General features: G+C 37.3%; 1 protein-coding gene across 1 annotated transcript in view; it reads right to left on the bottom strand.

Annotated features, from left to right (window-relative positions):
* LOC107551113 (fibulin-2-like) overlaps positions 1-22,269 on the bottom strand; it is a 64,860-nt gene that overhangs the window by 12,022 nt on the left and 30,569 nt on the right. Inside the window, exons 6-12 of the mRNA XM_016232607.1 lie at positions 20,171-20,377; positions 18,400-18,510; positions 16,621-16,722; positions 10,486-10,626; positions 6,789-6,923; positions 4,206-4,343; positions 3,897-4,040 (exon numbers count right to left, since the gene is read on the bottom strand). Coding sequence (XP_016088093.1) covers positions 3,897-4,040; positions 4,206-4,343; positions 6,789-6,923; positions 10,486-10,626; positions 16,621-16,722; positions 18,400-18,510; positions 20,171-20,377 — 978 coding nt within the window. The remainder of the gene's footprint in view (positions 1-3,896; positions 4,041-4,205; positions 4,344-6,788; positions 6,924-10,485; positions 10,627-16,620; positions 16,723-18,399; positions 18,511-20,170; positions 20,378-22,269) is intronic.

The raw sequence follows: 22,269 nt of genomic DNA, 5'->3' as shown, positions 1-22,269 counted from the left end.
AATTATTCAACTGTGCTCTGACTTCAGAGTTACAATGATATTAGAGTCTTCATGTCATCTCCCTCCACAGGTGTAATTCACATCGAGTCACTCTCCCACTCTTTACCGTGTAACTTATATTTGGGTCACTCTGGCATTGTGATCACTTGAATATACAGCTATACATTCAAAATCTGATTCTTTATCATGCTAAAAACCCGTCAACTCATGAATCGTCACGTCTGTTTGCTGATCCCTTTTGACTGGCTAAAAGCGTGGCAGGCAATGTCAACATCAGCATCAGCCGACTCAGCCGGTGTGTGTTTAGAAACGTCATGATGACTGATTTGATGCAGTAGCCTATATGCACACTTGTGTATTGTTTGTTAACCAATTAGCCTATACAATTTAGATGTTTGAAAACCGCCAAACTGACCCCAAATTTTGTCCTCCCGCCCCAAACCAATTTTTACCCACTCAATCAAATTCAAAACGCAGGAACACGCCCATAACCCGCCCAATCTGGCAACACTGTGTCAGAGAGGCGCATACAAGTGAAGACGGTGCTCATAGGGCGTTGGAGTATTGAACTGGAGTTATTTTGCTGCTTTACAGGCCTTGAACGAAATATATATTTAATTTACACAGTGAAGAATATGCAGTGTTTTTTTGATTGACACTGGTGACAATAATTATGAAATTTCTATGGTATCAAAAATGTTGTTATCATAAAGAGCTTCTTTAAAGCAAAAATAACTATATTGTGATATATATCGTTACCGTGAAATAAAATTACTCATATCATGATATAAGATTTTGGTCATATCGCCCACCCCTACATACAGTTTGTAACGATTTAAGGATGAGTAAATGATGACAGAATTTTCATTTTGGGAAGACTATCCTTTTAATAGGATAATCAGAGCATAAATCCTAAACATTCAGTGTTATGCTATGTGCTTTTAATTATACAGAAGATGAAGCAAAGACTTATATGTAATAAGATAAAGTAATATATCACTTTAGTGTTACCTTGACAGGTGCGTCCATTAGGTGACATAGAGTAACCATGGGGAGGACAGGCACATGTGTAGCTACCTGGGACATTCACACACTGGAATGCACAGAGGTTTCCAATGCTCTGTGAGCACTCGTCGATATCTAGAGAACAAATAAGAGCATTTCATCATTATCACTGAGAAAACTAGCCATTTATAAAGAACATCACAACAAACCACTGTGAGATGGGTTTGGCCATTAACCAGAAAGATTTGTGTTTAAGAAAATGTGCCAACAACACACTAATTGCTACACTTTGCTGAAAAAAATCCATCCTTATTAAAATATTCAAGACATTATTGATCTCATATCACCATCAGAGGATCCCCATCATCTCTTTAATCAACATGCAGTATAATGGGAATGTGTCCTTGTACTTTAATCCTTAAATGGTACGAATGGATTGATGAAAACTAATTTTAATCTATTTCCTGGCTTAAGGACATTGATAACACTTCACCTTCACATGTGTGCCCGTCCTCTTTCAGGTAGTAGCCCATTCGGCAATAACACTGGTAGGAGCCATAAATGTTTGCACACTCCTGACTGCAGGGATTGTTGTCACATTCATTAATATCTATGAGAGAACACAGAAAACATCAAGTTTCTGGATTAAAAACTGTTTGTTTGTACAAATTTGCATGAATCATTACAGTCTTGTGCACACTGGCAGGGTGTCATAACAGCGCAAATATAAAATGGGGTCCAAAAGTCTGATACCACTCTGAAAATTTGGGATTGAAAATCTAATTAAAACCTGGGAAAATGGTTAGGCAGATGTAAATAAAATTTAAAAATAATAAAAAAGAGGAAATATTTATAATTCACTATTTATAGATGACTAATGGATCATTCTCAGATCATAATGGAGAACATGGACAGCTGTTTTTTATATTCAACTGTCATGTTCATGAAAAAAAATATTGTATTAAACTGCTAACTCTGCAAAATGGCACATGGAGTATATTTTTATTTTACTACTAACTCCACAGCGGTGGGTGCCCGTCTGACATTCATCTACATCTGTACATATTCCACAGTCTTACTAGTTCTCGCAGACTTTACAAGTACAGTTAGCATATGCTAACAGAAATGGTAACAAAAAGTACCATGCTACTAGAGTGGTTTTTCAAAATTGTACTGTACCATGGTACAAACAGCATGATTTTTTTTTGTACATGCATCATAGTAGCTTGGTATTTATTGAGGTTCCTTGGTACATGAATAAGGTTATCATTCAGTATCATGGTATTATCATCTCATACCATCATTTACCATGGTACTGTCACAGTACTTCCTAGGTATGTTGTTTAAACAAGTGGAACTGGCTTTTGTCAAGCCCCGCTTCAAAAAGAAATAAAAATTAAAGTTGGTGGGAACCAATCAACAAGGAAATTTATTTTAAGTTCTATTCATAATATGTATAATTAATATAATATAACTACCAGTTTGGGGTCAGTATGATTTTTGAATGTTTTCGAAAGAAGTATCATGCTTAGCATTTATTTAATCAAAAATAAAGTAAAAACAGTAATATTGTAAAATATGATTACAATTTAAAATTCCTGTTTTTTCTTTAATATATTTTAAAATGTCATTTATTCCTGTGATGGCAAAGCTGAATTTTCAGCAACCATTACTCCAGTCTTCAGTGTCACATGATTCTTCACAAATCATTCTACTATGCTGATTTGGTCCTCAAGAAACATTTTTTTTATCATTATCAATGTTGAAAACAGTTATGCTGCTTATATTTTTGTGGAAACCGTGATACAAGGATTCAGGATTCTTGAATGAATAGAAAGTTCAAAATAACAGCATTTATTTGAAATAATCTTTTGTAATCCGTACTAAATAACAGTATTAGTTTCTTAAAAAATAAATCGTACTTATCCCAAACTTTTGAATAGTAATGTATGTCTATTATATATATATATACATATATATAAAATTAAAAAAAATCTAAAACCATTAAAAGGTGTCTGAAAAGGTCGAGTTTAAAAAGTTGTAGGGTTAAGGTAAAAGTGTGTATATTTATGAGAAGGGTATAACTGCAGCCTGGAGATCTCCAAATGGGGGCGGGAACTCCAAAACGGGGTGGGAGCTCCAAAATAGGGCGTGGCTTCCTCCCATTTGCAGACAGGCACATGACACGCATGCGCACTTTCCCCCCCAAGCCACTTCAGTGTAAACTCCGCCCCACAGCTGATTCTAAAGATTTTATTGGTTGTCAATTAAAGTGTTGATTTCCTACACTATGCTACAAAAAATGCTAACCCCTAAACTTACCCCACACCTGACCCTATAACCAGTGATATTGACTGCACGGCGGGATTGGCGCTGAATAGCGTGGTAAAGAAAGTTGCAGTTCAGGAGATAAACAGTTAATACGATTATGCGATATGAGATTGTTCCGTAATTCCCAAACCGGACCTCACCGTACAATGGCACCTATTTAGTTACACCCAGCATTACTACCCCCTCCTACCCTGCGAATTTCGAGCCCCGGGACGCCCCCGCTGCTTAGAACAAATTAAGCGATAGAGTAAAATATTTCCCCTTCGCCTCGTGGGTGATACACCACTGGCCACGAGCTTTGGGCTCTGCTCTCACGGAGAAAATTTACTTATATAGCATATTTTATTTTAGATCAACTAGAAACAATCTTTAATTTATAAAGTTTTATTTTGAAATGTAAGTCAATAACAATTGGCTGAAGCCAGAGCCAATGGTGAAAGTCTTTGAGCGAGGAGACCCCGCCCCATTTTGGAGGTTCTGCCCACTTTTGGAGTTCACGCCCCATTTTGGAGATCTCCGGTCTGCAGTTATATCTACTTGGTATTTATGTGCGTCCTCACCAATACATCGTGCTCCATCAGGGCTGGAATGGTAACCCCGACTGCACATGATAATCTTGCGCTGACAGGTGTAAGAGCCCACAGTATTTATGCAGTTAAAGCCAGACGTACATGGTTCTTTCACACTGCTGCATTCATCGATGTCTAAAATAAAGTGAGAGAGAGCATAAAAGTGAAGGCATATGAAACAAAAAGCAACTTTCTTGTAAAAAAAAGTCTTTGCTTGATGGGGCTGTCATTTGCATTTTTCAGATTTTGGTATTCTTCATGCATCTGTCCACTAGGGGGCACTGAGTGACTCTGTCTTACCGATGCAGTTGCCGTGTGAGTCCTGAATGAAGCCTGTGAGGCAGCGTTGCTTCGGGTTACAAGTGAAGGAGCCATCAGTGTTCTGGCACTGGAAGCCCATCCCACAGTTATGGGTTCGCATAACACACTCATCGATGTCTAGAAGAGAGAGAGAGAGTGCACCAGATGTCAAAACAGGCCAGTGGAGCAAGTGGACAGCAAGACGCCACCCAGTCGGGTTCCTGCTATGATAGATTTGTTTAGCTTTTGAGACTGATGCTGTTATAAGGTCCAAACAAATTAAGTTTTCTCTCTTAAAAACTTCAGGAAAATCTGTAAATCTCACCAAATTTGGCAAGCATAGCAGCATAATGAATAGACAGAGCTAATCTGAGACATCTGATGGAGGAGATGGGTTTGGACAGAGATCACAACAGTACTCGATTACAAGTTAGAACTTCACAGTAGGTGGCACTGTGGCTCAATAACAAGCCGGGAAAGCATGCTTCCACTTCAAGGCAGATGATCTCACAGGATCAAACCCTAGTTTCTCCATAGTCATCCACAATTGCATACTATTAAAGTAAAAACTAAATAAATTTGTATTTCACAACTTGTTGACATCAAACTTTCTTCATCTATATAGACACGACTAAAAGCAATAATAACCTGCATTTCAGTTATCGAGTCAAATGTTGATTCAGTATCCGCTCTGATGGAATAAGTTCAGAGAAGGATTCAAACCGGTATCTTGCCTTTTTGAACTCCTATTAACTCATATGGTCATGCTGAATGTTTTTGATTTACTAAAAAGAACTGGCTTATGATGAGTCTTTTGTTCATGAATCGGCTGCACTGGTCACACTGTATGTTTTTGATTCACTAAAAAGAACCAGCTCATAAGAGTCATATGTTTGTTAATTGGACTGCTTTGTTCATGTTGTATGTTGTTTTAGCATGCAGCCCGAGGACAAGTCAACAGAAAGACATAGATATTGTCTGGTACACCAACTAAAATGTAAAATATGATTTCTTAGCACCATTACCTAAGCAAAATGAAACCCACTTATGGCCATTGATGAGCCCTTAATTTCAGATGTCCAAAACCTGCAATTAGTTAAAATCCACTACTTCCATTCTGTCACTTATTATGATTATTATTCCTCCACATTTACAGTATTAGCATGCACCAGGCCAAGTCCTGACAAGAACCAGAGACTCTTGCAAAGTTTTCTCTGTTCAAAGGCAATGGTTAGATGTGTCTAGGCATCTGCTTTGTGTAAAAACAGACTGCGGGAATCTTTAGATGTTAGCAATCGAGAGCCCGAGGCAATCAGCTGTGGCCTCTTTCGAACTGCGAAGGCCTGCAAAATTCGCATTTTACTGCACAGATTGATGAATGGTTTCTGGTTCTTCTCTGCAGCGGTGACGGTGGTGTGTTTAGATGATGAAGACACTGGTCCGAGATCTGTGGAGTAGTGTGGGCTAGAGGACTCTGACAAGGATGGAAGACCGTTTGTTATTGATTTTGTCCATATGCATCACTGGATAGCTCTTATAGCTGGGCGAGAGTTGGACCACTGCCATGTTTCTGCTGATCTTATCTCATGTTAATGCATAGTTCACGCAGACATAACTCTCAGCATATTTTAAGTAATAGAACAATGCTCTCTGTGTACTTTTAGTGAAATTAAAGCTTAAGTGTGTAATTTTTGCACCACGTACTAAACATACAAATAATGTCTGTTTTCCTGATCACTTCTCCGTTTGTCATTGGTGACACAAATTGACAGTCCCACCCCCAAATACACACTATTGCTTGAACAAATATTGCTAAATGCAATTACTTCCGTCATCAAAATTTTGAGGTCAATATATATATATATTTTTTAAGAAAGTTACTTTTATTCAGCAAGGATGCATTAAATTGATCATAAAAGAACTTAAAGACTTTTACGTTGTCACAAAAGAATGTTTAAAAGTTACTTTCTATTCATCAAAGAATTCTAAAAAAAACAACAACAAAAACAATATTGGTAAGAAATGTTTATGTACCAAATCAGCACATCAGAATGATTTCTGAAGGGTCATGTGACACTGAAGACTGACATGATGGCAAATTCAGCTTTGGAATCACAGGAATAAATTACATTTTTAAATATATTAAAATAAAAAAAACAGTTATTTCTAATTATATTTCACAATATGACTATTTTTACTGAATTTCCGATCTAATAAGGTCAAATAGGTAAGAGATACACATTAAATTAAATACTGTTTTAGTATTTTAATTAAATATATAGTTAATTTTTTTTAACTGAATACAAATTTTTGGATTACATTTAGCTTTCTCTAAAACATTTTATTGTGTACAAATTATTTAACATTTATTTCTGATTTATTTATCTGTTCATCATTTGGTAACAGACTGCTGCAGTTACTAAAAAGGTTTTTTATTTTTATTTTTTGCAAATATCTATTCCTTAAAAGTACTAAGAGAGTCATTAATGGAAATTAGGAAAAGGTGAATTAGGTAAATTAGGAAAACAAAATTGCATGTGTGTTATGTGTGTATATGTGAGCATTTGTTGATACTGTACCCACCTTCACATACTCCATTCCTCAGCTGGTAACCGCTCGAACATGAGATCTGCCTCTCGCACACAAACCCTCCTACTGTGTTCACGCAGCGCTCATCGGCCTGGCAGGTGTGCGTGTTTGTCACACACTCGTTCACATCTGCAAAGCAAAAGCACAGCATAATTTTACTGAGTTCCAAAGTATAACATCCTCACACAGAGCCAGGGACACAAATGGAGAGTTACATCCACAAAAACCTGGAATGGAGAAGCTGAAGCTGATGGAGAAGCAAGCAGGTGAGACAGCAGTGTAAAAAACAAAGACTGGTAGAGCCCGCTGCATATTTTCATTAGACATGGCACACATAAGGCATTTTACTTCAAGTTCTTTAGTTCTGGCACTGTGGTGAACTGCCAAGATCTTTGTTTGGCCAGATTCATTAATGGCAATAACTCTGGACTACATTGAAAAAAAAAGTCTAAACAAGATTGGAAAAGGAGCATGGCCCAGTGAGAGGAGAAAATAATTACTTGAAGCTTAGATAAAAGCTGATTTGTGGGCCAAGAAAGGGATTCCATCTGTCATGTTATTGCCAGAGTAAATAATTTCAGGGGACTGGGTGGAAATGTTTGAGCTTTCTTCTAGCCACATTAGGAGAGAAGAGAAAAAAAAGCACATGGTACCTTATCTGTTCCACACAACAACTGGTAACACCATACATAGAACAAGGAATTTGACTGTTTGAAAGTTTTTTTGGGCACCCATTTTTGGACTTTCCAGAACGAAATAAAAACAAGTTTTTTAGGTAAATCAGAGCCACTTCACTGTTGTCATGACAGTGACCACACATTGTGAACCTTGTTTTCAGGCAGCAGCACACAATAATAGTCACTGTGTAGTGTAGAGGCAGCTATACATTTTATAAGTAGACAAGAGCAATGCATGCAAATATTACGCAAAGTGGTTCAGTTTTAAGTAATTTTAGTTAATTACTTGAAAATTAAATAAAATAAATTTTTGGGCAAATTTAGTTTTAGAAAGTCTAAAACAACTTGAAAGATGAAAATACATGCCCTTGAATGTGTGTTAATATGTGAATATGTGAAAGTCTACTGAGCTGTTTTGAGAGAAATAGGGAGCAGGCTGAAAAAAAAGTGATTACTCACAAAAAATAGCTGGACATCTCAAACAAACAACTCAAAAACAAACTCAATTTTCAAAAAAGGCTTCCGAAAAAAAAAACTCCCTCATCTTCCTCTGTCTAATCAAACAGAGTGTAACTTTATCTTGCTATTGGCTAAGTCTGTGTTGCTGTGATGGGCCAATTGGGACTAATGAAAGTCTGTTTAATTTTTTTGACTTGCAACTCAGCAAATTTGCTGTCATTCTGGGCATTTTTAATGACTTACTGTAAAAAGAAAATACTGTTCAATTTACAGTCAAGCTACAGTTGCATTGCCAAAAATTCACCATAAAAATGTTTTTAATAAAATATATTTAATTAATACATGGGAATATATTAACTGTTTCCACTGTATGTTATACGGTGGCACATATCTTATAAACAATTTTACAATTACTTTCTTTCATTTTTCAATTCATGTTCATTATTACATGTTTAAACAGTAAATGAAAATTAACAATTCAAAAACATTTTTTTACAGTAACATTGCATTTGATGTAATTTAAACCATTCATAAGTTTTTCCAATTTTTGGAGTTAACAGGTTTAAACTGTTTTTTTTTTTCATTACAATTACAACCATTTTTTACAGTTTACATATCAGGACATACGTCAAGCACCCCAGCTGTTAAAGGGTCTTTTATGTTCCACAGAGTCTTACAGGTCTTACAGGTTTGGAATGACATGAACTTAAGTAAACAATGACAGAATTTTTATTTTTAAGTGGACAATCCCTTTAAAGATCCACACTTCAGTTCCCAGGCAAGTGAGATCACCATCTTTTTTAAAGCTTCCTGCATTCATGTGCACATTACTTAGCCCCAAAAGGCACACAGAAAGCAGCTTTGACACCCTCTTGCACTCTGTTGCAGATCCAGCACAGAAGTGTCAACAAGCTGCCTCATCAACATACACGAGCAGTGGCACTTATTCAAAAAATTTGCTGTATCATATCAATATGGTGAATTGCCTTCAAAATGTGGTGCTCTGAAATGCATTAGAGGAAATGCATGGGATGAATAATGCATTTCTGTAGACTGGAGGCAAAGGGGAGTGGGTTAGTGCTATTGCAAAGGGATGTGACTTCAGTGCAAGCTATCAGGATTATGGTCTGTCAACATTATTTCCACATCAGTGGTGCTGCTGTGATCGATAAGGGTTAGGATGAGATGGTGATGATGACCACCCAAGATGGCTGCAAGCTTGGGTTCACATTTTTGTCTAAATTCCTGTCTTTATTTATGAGTCAGTGTTGTTATTTTAACTAAAACTAAAACAAAATTGTTTTTGTTAATTGAAATAAATATGAAATAATATATTGTATTGTATTACAAATATTATTGGCTTTTGTTCCTCTTTTCACTTTGTCACTTTGGATAAAAGCATGCAAATGAAAAATAAAAAACTTTAAATTTTAAAACTTAAAAATTTGAAATGTTGCCTGTTAACTGAAATAAATAAGATTAAGTCTAAGTACTAAAATTTAAATAAAAATTAAAGAAAAATAGAAATACTTGTGAAATTAGAAAAAAGCATGTAAAATTACAAAAGCTTATATTAAAATGAAAACTGAAAATTAAAAAATAAGACCTAATTCTAATTATATTATTATGAACACACATACAAACACATTTGCATTCTGCATTTTGTAGAATTATGGGAGTACTAAGAAGTGCACCAAAAAATTTCTGTTACTATTTACTAGTTGTTGTTCATTGACCAATTTTGCACTCATATTTATAATATTATATATGCATGTATATTATTCTAAATAATTTATGGTTTAATACTTGAATACATTTGAATTATTTATATATGACTTTAATTTTCTAAATTTTCTAAATTGCATTTAATTATGTATTTTCATAATTAAAGTCATATATAAATCAATTCAAATGTATTCAAGTATTAAACCATAAATTATTTAGAATAATATACATACATATATAATATTATAAATATGAGCGCAAAATTTGTCAATGAACAACAACTAGTAAATAGTAACAGAAATTTCATTTTTGGTGCACTGCTCCTTTAAGAGCATATATGTTTAACATGCATGATCATTATTATTTACTTCATCATTAATTTTCAACCTAACAAAACCATAAAAAAACTGTTGAAAAGTAAAAAATGAACAATCATTTTAAATTATCACACATTTTTCCGTCTGTAGCACAACATATCTTCTATTTGGTTTAGGGGCCATTCTAAGACTCCAAATTAACTTTCTCAAAAATTAAACTGTTTTGTAATAAATTGAGACATTCGTGTATGCTAACCACTAATGCCTGCTTTGGTTATGTCTGGAGGAAGGCAACACAAATTCAGTGGGGCCCCTACGCATCTGGTGAGAAGTCTGAGCAAACATTATACCCATAATGCAACCATATGTATGTGAGCTAGTTGTAAGAGCATGCCGATGAGCTTTTGTATTGCCTCCTTGTGTGTTAGTGAGTGTTTATCTGGGCAAGCGATGGACAAACATGCCCCAACAGTGAGCAGAAACGGTCCCACAGTGCCAGTTGAAACCTCTTACCCACACAATCTCTATTCTGGTTGAGAATAAAGCCCTCATCGCACATCTCATTTAGTCGCACACACTGGTAGGAGCCCTCCCGGTTCACACACACCATGTCCCGAGAGCAATTGTGTCTGCCGCTTGTGCACTCATTCACATCTAAGGCACACAACAGTTTAGTGGAAGAAAACAACACATGCACAGATGCAAACACACATGTAATACATATACGCAACCTCCACCATCATAAATTCATACTAGCATTTTACGAGGTGTGAGACCAGATCAGGTTTTGTTTCTAATAGTGAGGTTTGCTCTCAGTTAATCAACCATTTTATGGTTGTTTGAAATGGGTTTTCTTTGTGGCAAAATCGCATGCAAGTCTGGCTTTATGAATCTAGAACTCTTAATGTTTACCATGTGAATATGGCTTACGAAGGGAAACAGATGCTAAAAAAACTCCAGGAAGGATTTGTAGTCTTGAATTTGCATTTGGAAGTGTAAATGTCTATCATAAATTGAATGATAGCTAATACTAAAACATTTCATTTAAAAAATCCATCCAGTTTCTATAAGTCTTTGGCTCCACAGCAAAGCCAGTCAATTTACAGTTTCGGTCTCCTGAATCAAGTATATAGTAAAATTTGACATTCATGTTGTGCCTCATGTAGGCAATTCACATTTCAGTCAAATACACAGTATTAGTTGTTGTTGAATGTCACAGTAATAAATTCTAAATAAGCTTAAGTAAATCAGAGAATGTGAAATGACTAGTTATTACTTCTACATTTGCTGGAGAAGGTAAAAGCTAATGTACACTGTGCAATTTGTTCTGTCCTTTACGACCGTTGTTTGTCAGATCGTAGAATATGATCCCAGTGAGATCTTGAGTGAAGGCCAAGCAGATAGTGCAACATAAACAGTATTTTATGCCAGACTGTATGATATAAAGCTAATATTGGTCACAATTGACATAACTGACAGGCCATTTAATGGTATTAATCCACATCACGTTTTGATATCCTCATTGCAATTTAAAATGGTACAACATAAACCCAAACCCTTTGAATGTTGTGCATAGAAAAATGTTAATCATAGAAAAGTGTAAAAAAAAAAAAAAACTATCAAAGTAGGAGTCTGAGATTCATTGAAAATGCAATTAATTTATAAAATGTAATTAATTAACAGTATTTATCATAAACATTATACTTGTCAGTTTACAGTCTAAAAAATCTAGGCAGTAAAAATATATAAATATAATTAAAACAAGAAACATTTATTTGATAAACGAAAAGAGAAAAAAATATTTTGATATAGATAACACTTATTTTTAGTGAATGTTTCTAAATTGCATTTAATTATGTATTTTCTTATATTTAATTAATTAATACGTTACATAAACATTTTTCTTACTGTATCACATTTTTTCTTCTGTCACAGTCATTCATAGTCAGGTTGTCAGACTTTGTTCCATGTGTTGTGTGTGTTTTCCTCCCCTCATGTGCTCTATGTTTATTTTTATGCCAATATTTGGTTTTTCCCGTTCCTGTCCTTATGTTTTTATTTATTTATTTCGAACTATTAAAAATACAAAAGGAAAAAAAACACATAATAAATATACAAATAAGTACCAATAAACAAAAAACAAAAACAAATCAACAAATACAATTTTTTTTTTTTTCATATATTCAACCTGTTCGAAATAAAAAAAAGGGTAGGTAGAAGCCCTAGGCTTATTAAATCCTACCCTAAGTAATTACCAATACCAAATCACAATCAGCCATAATAAATCAGACATACCATTTTAAATAACACAGAAATACTACTCCAAATTACGTCCTACTTTATCTATCTATTAAGATAAAGAAGACAAACAGAAACAAAATCAAGCAGCATTAACAACAATGTTGAAATTCTCACTCTCACCCCCCACTTCCGTATTTATCAAAAATAAATCTTTTATACCTTCTTTTAAATTGCAACATATTAATACTTTCTTTGATATATCCGTTTAATTTATTCCATGATATCACCCTACAAATCGAAATACACATACACATGTTCATTTGTTCCAGGTCTTCCTTGTTTAGTTCATTTGCTCCCAGGTGTGTCCCATTAGTTACTGTGTATTTAAAGTGTGTTCTGCCCCTCGTTTCCCGTACGCTGTTAAATGTCATTCTGTGTTCTCTGTGATTTCCTGTGTTCCTGTGTTCCCCAGTTCATTAAAGTTTATGGAATTTTAATTTCCTCCCCGTCTCCTCGCTCCCGTGCTCCCCGTGTGAATCGTGACAGAACAGTGCACCAAAACAATAAGCGGCGCCCCTTCTCCCGTGTTTTTGTTTTCTTTTTGAATAGTCTTTTGTTTTTCTGTTCTTCTCCCAGCGGTATGAGGATCGCCCTTCTGTCAAGCTCGCTCACCGCGTCGTTGTCAAGTCCGCCGGCCACGGCTACCACAAGCCTGCCGGCCACTCCTGAGTCAAGTTTGCTGGTTGCTCCGAAGACAAGCCCGCCGGCCGCGTCATTGTCAAGTCCGCTGGCCGCAGCTACCACAAGCCCACCGGCCGCTCTGAAGTTCGCTCCAGTGTCGGCTCTAGCCCCAGAGCTCACTCCAGTGTTGGCTCCAGCTCCAGTGAGGGCTCTTGTCCCCGAGTCTAGCCCAGTGAGGGCTCCTGTCCCCGAGTTTAGCCCAGTGAGGGCTCCTGTTCCCAAGTTAAGCCCATGGAGGGCTCCTGTTCCCGAGTTTAGACCACTGAGGGCTCCTGTTCCCGAGTTTAGCCCAGTGAGGGCTCCTGTCCCCGAGTTTAGCCCAGTGAGGGCTCCTGTTCCCAAGTTAAGCCCATGGAGGGCTCCTGTCCCCGAGTTTAGCCCAGTGAGGGCTCCTGTCCCCGAGTTTAGCCCAGTGAGGGCTCCTGTTCCCAAGTTAAGCCCATGGAGGGCTCCTGTCCCCGAGTTTAGCCCAGTGAGGGTTCCTATCCCCGAGTTTAGCCCAAGGAGGGTTCCAGTCCCGGAATTCAGTCCAGAGTGCACTCCTGTGCCCGCGCCTCGAGAGTGGGGGGGCACAGGGGGCACATGGCAGAGCAGCCTTCTGAGTTCCCTACTCCGCCATGGCCTCCTGGACTGCCTGCTCCGCCATGGCACCTCGAACAGGTATCGCTGTCCCGAGGGACCTCCAGAGCGCACACTCCCCCCCTCCCCATTGAATGTTGTGTGGCGCGAGGACGCGCCTTCCGGCAGGGGGGAGTGATGTCAGACTTTGTTCCGTGTGTTGTGTGTGTTTTTCTCCCTCCACGTGCTCTGTTTATTTTTATCCCCATATTTGGTTTTTCTCGTTCCTGTCCTGTTCATTTGTTCCAGGTCTTCCTTGTTTAGTTCATTTGCTCCCAGAAGTGTCCCATTAGTTACTGTGTATTTAAAGTGTGTTCTGCCCCTCGTTTCCCGTCCGCTGTTAAATGTCATTCTGTGTTCTCTGTGATTTCCTGTGTTCCCCGCTTTGAGTTCATTAAAGTCTTTGGAATTTACTTTCCTCCTTGTCTCCTCGCTCCTTCGTTCCCGTGCTCCCCGTGTGAATCGTGACACAGGTGTTATACTGTAAATTAAATAAAGAAATCTGCACCAACAAAATATTGTGTTTCTGATCTGGTTTATAGTAACAGCTGTGCATGGCAATTTTATTAGCACCCTCCATGACAAGTTCAGGATATGGATTGGAAAGACCTTGAAATATATTGTCTGCAACACTATCAGTGCAGTAAATAAACATGCAGTAAAAGTGTCAGATCAGACAGGAAGATGTATTGTGAGAGAGCAGAGCTGTCGAACCCAGGGCTGAGGTCACTGTTTATTATTATAGTCAGGGCTGAAGCAGAGTAATTGGTCATGGATCAGTGAAGTTGAAGGAAGCAGATCCTCAGGTAAGACTGTGATGTTCAGGTCATGAAAAATCTCTTGTCATAATCCTTTGGGCATAACTGCTATACCTGAGTGATTCAGTCCAATAAGGGATTGGTTAGTGGGGCTAACCAGCTAACAGGGAACTTTCCCTTAACTTTCACTGACGTTCTTTAAAAGTTATGTAAATGTTAGGACAAAACGTTCTTAAGATAATGTTTATCGAACGTTCTTATAATGTTATTGATAGTTAATTATGCTCTCATAATGTTGAGAGAAAATGTTCTTAGAACAAAGTTCTTGGGACATCCTTATGATGTTATTTGTACTTAATGAATGTTCGCATAATGTTGAGAGGAAACATTCTTAGAATAATATTCTCAGAACATCCTTATAGTATTATTATTTGCTGAATGTTTTCATAATGATGTCATAAAACATTATGAGTACAACATTCATGGTGCATCCTTACAATGTTATTTTTACTTTGTGAACATTCTCATATCATTGAGAGAAAACATTCTTGGAACATCCTTATGATGTTATTTGTACTTAATGAATGTTTGAACGAATGTTTGTTCAAAGTTATCTGGTCTTTAAAAGTCAGCACAAAAAGCATTATTTATACATCATACATGGATGGAGCATATTTTTAAAAATGGTTTAGACGTTCATCAAATTTTTTTTAAACGTTACTATTTGTTTGATCATTAAAGAGAATTGAAGACAACATGAATTCACAAGACATGCATAAGGAATAAACAATGACTGCATGTTATACAGTATATACACTGACTTTATCCCAGCTAACAAAAATGTTCCTCTAATGTTTAGTTAACTTTCCCATTAACTCTTAGTGAACTACTACAGTAAAATGTCAGTAGTACTACAGTACCACTTCAGTAAATTTTTACATTTTTGTAATTCAAATATTTAATGCACTGTGGAAAAATACAAAAACTCTTAAAAATGTGTCTTAACCCAGTTTTTAAATTTCTGTTAATTTGAAATCCATACCTGTGGCTTTAAAGGGGTCATATGATGCGATTAAAATTTTTTCTTTCTCTTTGGAGTGTTACAAGCTCTTGGTGCATAAAGAAGAGCTGTAAAGTTGCAAAGACTAAAGTCTCAAATCCAAAGAGATATTCTTTATAAAAGTTAAGAGTCAACCACGCCTACCTAAAACGGCTCGTTCCAACACGCCCCCCATGTCTACATACAAAGATTTGCATAACAGCGCCCAAATGTTCACGCAAAGAAAGAAGGCATAACTTTTATTCTCGCTGTAGTATTGTTGTTGCCGCCGCCGCCATGTCGTGAAGGCGCTGTGTGTTTCGTTGTGTAAGCAAAACTACTTTGTTTGGCGTTTTAGGTTTACGCGGCGCGATGCAACGCAACACGTAAAAAGACAGTATAAGTCATTATAATCCGTAATTATGTCCCCACTGGATGCAACAAATGCCTCGTTTATAATGGGTTTTAATGTTTATGTCTCACTGCTCTGGCCGGACAGGGCATCACAGTATGGTAAGGGGCGTAACATTTCCGTCACACGCTTGAGGTATTCGGTCAATCACAACACTCTCACACCTCGCTTTTCAGACTGATGAGCTTTGTAAAAATCGACGCGTTTCAGAAAGGCGGGGCATAGAGGAAAAATAATAATGTACAGTATGTGGAAAATAATGTGTTTTTTTAACCTTAAACCGCATAAACACATTTAATTACACCAAATAATGTTCTTTTTAGCAGCATCATATGACCCCTTTAAGAAATTAATTGCTTAGAATTTATCTATTTTCATCATTTGAATAATATCAACATTACTATAAGCAGGGCAGCACAGTGGTTCAGTGGGTAGCACTGTTACCTCACAAATTGATGATACTAAATTGCCTGTGTATGTGGGCCCTGTGATGGACTGGACATCCGGGGTGTGTCCCCTGCCTGTGGCCCGAGTTGGTGGGATAGGCCACCAACCTTGCGACCACAGAGAGCATAAGGAGCGTGGAGGATAGATGGATGAGTAAAAGCAATGTTCCCAGGGGAATTTTAGGAGGATTTTTGCAAAAACCAAGAAAAACATTCTTAAAAGTTTTTAAAAAACTGGACGTTTTGAACGTTAATGTTTTCATAACTTAATAGGAATGCTAGCAAAACATTCTAAGAACATATTTTTGTTAGCTAGGTTATCAGGGTTTTCTGACAGCTGTGCTGAGAAGAGATTGTGTGTGTGTAGTTTTAGACCAATTTAGAGTACTTTACCTTCACAGGTGTGTCCGTCAGCCATCAGAGAGAATCCTGAGAAACAGGAACATTGGGCCAGTCCTCTAACCACAGAGCACTGCTGAGAGCAGGGCCCATTACCTGCAGACCATAGCAAAACTCAGTTAATGCATCTTTCACACTTCTTTATTATACATTACATTATACCTACTACAGCAAGGATCACTGTTGTTATTGTTCATATTTAAGGTTATAAGGATTTGAACAACCCCCTAAGTATTAAAAGTGGCAACATTTGTGACATGAATGATACCTCAAATCTGAAAAGAAGATCCTGACTTTTCCAGGATGTGTGAGAGTGGTCAGTTGTCATGAAAAAAAAAATAATAATAAAACATAAAAATAATAAAATAATAAAAAATGAAATATAATGTTTAAAAATATATATGTGAGCTGCTGTGCTCACATAGATTACGTTTAAAATTTGTGTTATTTTTAGTATCATTGATGTACTATTATAGTTTATAATAACATTTTAAATTAGGTTTTAGTTTTACATTTTAAATTGATATTTTTTAAGTTTTAAGTTTTATTAAAAAAATTTTTTTGTCATTTTTATTAGTTTTTTTTTCTTAAATATGTCTATACAGTTCTTATTAATTTTATTTCAGTTTCAGTTTTAGTTATTTTAGTACTTAAAGTTAAAAGTTAAACTAAAAGAAAATTAGAATGGATGCCTTGGCAACTAGTTGAAATAAAATAGGTTTTTATATACAGTATATTTTATTTTATTTACATTTACATTTATTTCAACTGATGAAACATTTTTTATGGTTTTAATTTTAGAAGCAACAGCCCAGATATAAAAGCACACAGCCTTCACCAGGCTGAGTGTGGGCCTTCTGTATGGCCCTAACAGATTTACTTAAAAATTAAACTGTAATCAGCATGACTTAATGAGTCGCCCAGATACTTCCAGATCCTTTCCGTACTGATTGATACTCCAGAAACACGACAGTGCCCCAGACAACACAGACTTCCAGTAAATGCTTAAGTCCTTAAACGTCTACCATCAGTCCCAAACCAGATATACATTAAACCTTGTGGCATACTTCAGACTTATCTTGTAAAGTGCTATATCTTCTGGATGGCCAGCTGGATGAGGAGGAAAAGAGTCAGTGATTTTTTTTTCCTCCTCTGTTCAGCATGTTTCAATTAAGAAAACATATGTAGTGCAGAACATTAGAATGACCTTACAGTACCTGTGAGGCTACACAATCTGGAATTTAGTTCTCTGTCACGGTGCCAGAATGTTACAGATCATTGAAATATTGTGTCCATCTCATGACAATTGAAAGAACAATGTTATGCGCACATCAAAACAACCCATTATGCCAAGACATGACTAATAGACCGGCTGCTGATCAAAAACCACTTCATTTCAGATTTTGAGTTCAGCCAACCACAAAACATTTGCATAATTTATTTCCATCGTGAATGAAGCTACGGAAATGAATCAGTATTTTTGCCTTTTTATATACTATTGCATATGTGATACTTTATAAGGTACAAAAACGAATAAAATTACACATTTAATATGTATGACTGTATGTGAATATGTGTGTGTGTATTGTGTGTGATCAATAAATGAAGTTAATAATCAATATAAATAACATTTTGTATGTATAAATATATAAATATTATAAAACTATATAATTATTAATATATTACATAACTATAATGTAATAATAAAATATGTTACCACGTTTATTGTTATAATGAAAATCAATGAGATCAATGGCATCGTATACCACATACCTGCGCATGGGTTACGTAAGACCAGGGTTTGAGTAGCAGGTTCTTGTCTTGCTGGAGCTATAGTAAGCAGCCTGTCTTCCTCACTTACTCTGTTGTCTTCTTCCTGGTTCTCTGTGGAAAAAAAGAGAGAGAAAACAGTGAGTCATTCTTTTTTATTCTGCATCTGTTAGGTGGTCTTAGAGGAACAGCAAATGATGGAGAATTTTTCTCCCACATTTAATCATAACCAGATGAGAAATTATGGAAAGTGCACATTTGCCAACACATATCTTGTCATCAGAATTTCTACCATTCCTGAAGTCAGCTGAAGATTGCTGGAGAGAAGTTTGTATCATATCATTAGTTAATTCCTGACATGAGATCAGTTTCACTGGAGCAGCACAACACTATCTCTATCAACACTTCCATGACACCAGAGACACAAAAACAATATTGACACATGATGACAATCCCATCATGCAGTGGCGTTGTTATGGTTTGGCCATATAACCAGGGAAACAAGATAAATAATTACAAACTGCAGTGAATTAGGGAAAACAAAGGTAGCCTGCACTCTCAGCCTATCACTAAACTATCTAGGGATAGTTCCCCATCAGTCAGTCATGTTCGACGTTACATCAGTGACTGACTAATTGGGATCTTGCCTGAGAGCTCCAATCACCTTCAAGTGGTACAAAACAAGCTAATGAATATTGGCGAGTGAGATTTGCATCGCAAACCACTACCTATTACTCCGAGTACGTAAGGAAGCGTTGCATCTCACTCATTCAAGCTTTTGCTTCGGAGCCGAGCAGTTAATACTACTCTGCTCTTCCTTTCATCTTCGAGCAAGCTCTGTGTGTGTTGTGTGACGGCGCATCAGCGGTGGTTGTTGAGACAGTGGTGCAGAGTGCCTGTTATTTTCAGTTATCCCCTGAGCACTTCAGCATTAAAAGAGCTAGTTTCCTTACTAAAAGAGAAAGCACGGGTGAGACACTGCTAGTGCCTCCTCCACCCTCACTATCCTCGATGGCGGGGCAGCCAAGGTATACGTGGAGATTCCTCAGGTGGAATCTGTAGTTGCGATGCAGCTTTGCCCGCAAAGTGCTGCCACCTGGCAGGGTCGCCCACGTCTCCCATCCTAGGCCTGTAAGTTCTCATCCGCTATGGCACCAAAGGCTTACAGTGCCGCTGGACAGGTCGCTTCCGCCCTGCATGCCATGGCGCTCCTGCAAGTCTTTACAGCCTCTTTGGTGACACTGTCAAGAACTTTGCTCAGCAATTTTCAGCAGTACAGAAGCAGACGGAGGCGATTAAACACATCCTGCCCCGGTGGCCTGCTGCTGCTTCCACCCAGCCGCCTGCGGCAGTTCCCCCACCTGCTCGTCGCTGAGGGCGTCTTCCTGCGGCCTCCACCTCCGCTCCAGTACAGCCCAAGCAGCAGCCTCCACCTAGGGTGCAGAGAGGAGCGAGATGCAGGAAGCAGACGCTGCCCGTCCCAGCCTCCACTGCACCCTCTGGGCGACCTGGAGATGGAGGAAGCTGCTCTTCAGGAGTCGGTGACTGCACCGCTCCTTCCTCCGGAGGAAGGCCATGTGGAGAATCCTTTATTTCTTTTCCTGGTTTTCAACAACCTTTATGCATATTCAAATAGGATATTTTATTGAACTACACGGTTAAATCTAAAAAGAGTTGACATATACAAAACTGACTCTATATACAGTATGAAACAAGTACATGGGTTTTTCTTTGTATACTGAGTCATCAGAACTCAAAGAGGGGCTGATCTTACCTGGCACACAGGTGCGGGTGTCCTGCAGGAGTGTGTATCCAGGGTAGCAGGCGCACAGGTAGGATTCACGAGTGTTGATGCAGGTGTGATGGCAGAACGGTGCATATCTCTGGCACCTGTCATCCTGCTCCAAATACTCCAGTGAATTTGCTGCAGGATCCACATCCCCAACCGACAATGCTTGCTTCGGAAACTGACTGTCTGATACTGAGGAAGGGGAGAGATAGTAAGATTAAAGTCATCAGACAGAGTTAGATATGACTGTATATCTCTTGCATATGACTCTGTTTACTTTATTTACATTACTTGTCTACCACTGAATCCTCTGCAATGGTTGCCGTCAGAATGATAGTTCAAGCAGCTGATAAAAACATCACAATCCACAAGCAATCCACACAAATTCAGTCCGACAACTAACATCTTGTGAAGTGAAAAACTGTGTGTTTGGATTACATGTGGATTATTGTGATGTTTTTCTCGGCTGTTTGAACTCATTCTGACAGCACCTATTCACTGCAGACGATCCACTGGTGAGCAAGTGATGTGATGCTAAATTTCTCCAAATCTGTTTTGATGAAGAAACAAACTCATCTACTTCTTGGATGGCCTGAGGATGAGAAAATTTTTAGGAAATTATCATCACTATTTCTTTAAACTTTGTCTGACAAAATGGAAGTTGCATTTTTAAAAAAATGAATTAAATAAAGGGGTCATATGATGCGATTTCAAGTTTTCCTTTCTCTTTGGAGTGTTACAAGCTCTTGGTGCATAAAGAAGATCTGTAAAGTTGCAAAGACTAATGTCTCAAATCCAAAGAGATATTCTTTATCAAAGTTAAGAGTCAGCCACACCTACCTAAAACGGTTCGTTCTAACACGCCCCCACCTGTCAGAAATCATAGCACGTCAGCTGTCTTAACCGCGGCTTGTGTACTGCATCATCGCGACTCTGTTGCCCTTTCGGGCTTGAACTGATGGTAAAACTAACGACATTATTAACTGTCTTCATATTAACTTTGAAAGCTGACGCTCGCGATTATGGCAAGGGGTGTTACATTTCCGACGCGTGCTTGCAGTGTTCGGCCAATCACATTGCACTGGGTCAGCTGGCCAATCAGAGCAGACTGCGCTTGTCAAAGGAGGGGGCTTTGTAGAAAACTAAGCGTTTGAGAGGCGGGGCATAGAGGACCTACAATAATGTACAGTATTTGAAAAATAATGTTTTTTGAACATTAAAGCATGTCAACATATTCTGTTACACCAAATACACAAAATAATGATCTTTAAAATAGCATCATATGACCCCTTTAAATAAGAATATCTCTACTGTTGGCCGATAACTGATATGGTACTTTATATATATTGTGCATGCCTAATTGTCATTGGTAATCATTTTCAAAACAAGGATTTGATGAAAAACATGTTTTAAAAATCTGATTTAAAAATCTAAATTATAAATGCAAAGTTAATTTGACAGTATATCTGTATTAATGTTGGTTTCATGGGTATTAGAAAAATCTTTATACATTTTAAAGTAAAACGTATTTTTACACTTTTTATTGGGGTAATACATTTGATGTGAACCTGAACTAACCTTCTCATGTCATAAAAAGGATAAATTGACTGTTATTTTGAGAGACTTACACGCTTTGACTCACAGATTCACAGTGTTTGATTTGAAGGGCCCTTTGAAGCAGTTATTTTTGAGCACTTCTGTCTGGAACATCTGCTGTGATTGTTTCACTTCGAAATGCCCTGAATAGTTATCATTTATGCCATCTGAAATGGCATGACAGTCATAAGGGTCTACAGAGGTCCTCTCTATGATAATATTTCCCATCTTTTTTTTTTTTTTGATGGATGATGGATTTCACACTACCTTTTTGGAAAGTGATTTGTAGGAAAGTTTTTTCAAATTTCAGTAATATTTTACAACCAAAGAGCTTCATTCCTTATTCTATTTAAATTATTAACAATATATATATATATATATATTTTTTTTTTATCAAGCATTTTTGTACGGAAGTTCTAAGCGGCCATGCAATATTATTATTTTTTCTTCTCGTTTTCTCGTTATAACGACTTAATTTTCTCGTGATA

This window comes from Sinocyclocheilus grahami, unplaced genomic scaffold (genome assembly GCF_001515645.1).
Source record: "Sinocyclocheilus grahami isolate Dianchi unplaced genomic scaffold, SAMN03320097.WGS_v1.1 scaffold415.1, whole genome shotgun sequence".
Lineage (NCBI taxonomy): Eukaryota > Metazoa > Chordata > Actinopteri > Cypriniformes > Cyprinidae > Sinocyclocheilus > Sinocyclocheilus grahami.
This window is presented reverse-complemented; position numbering and strand designations above follow the sequence as displayed.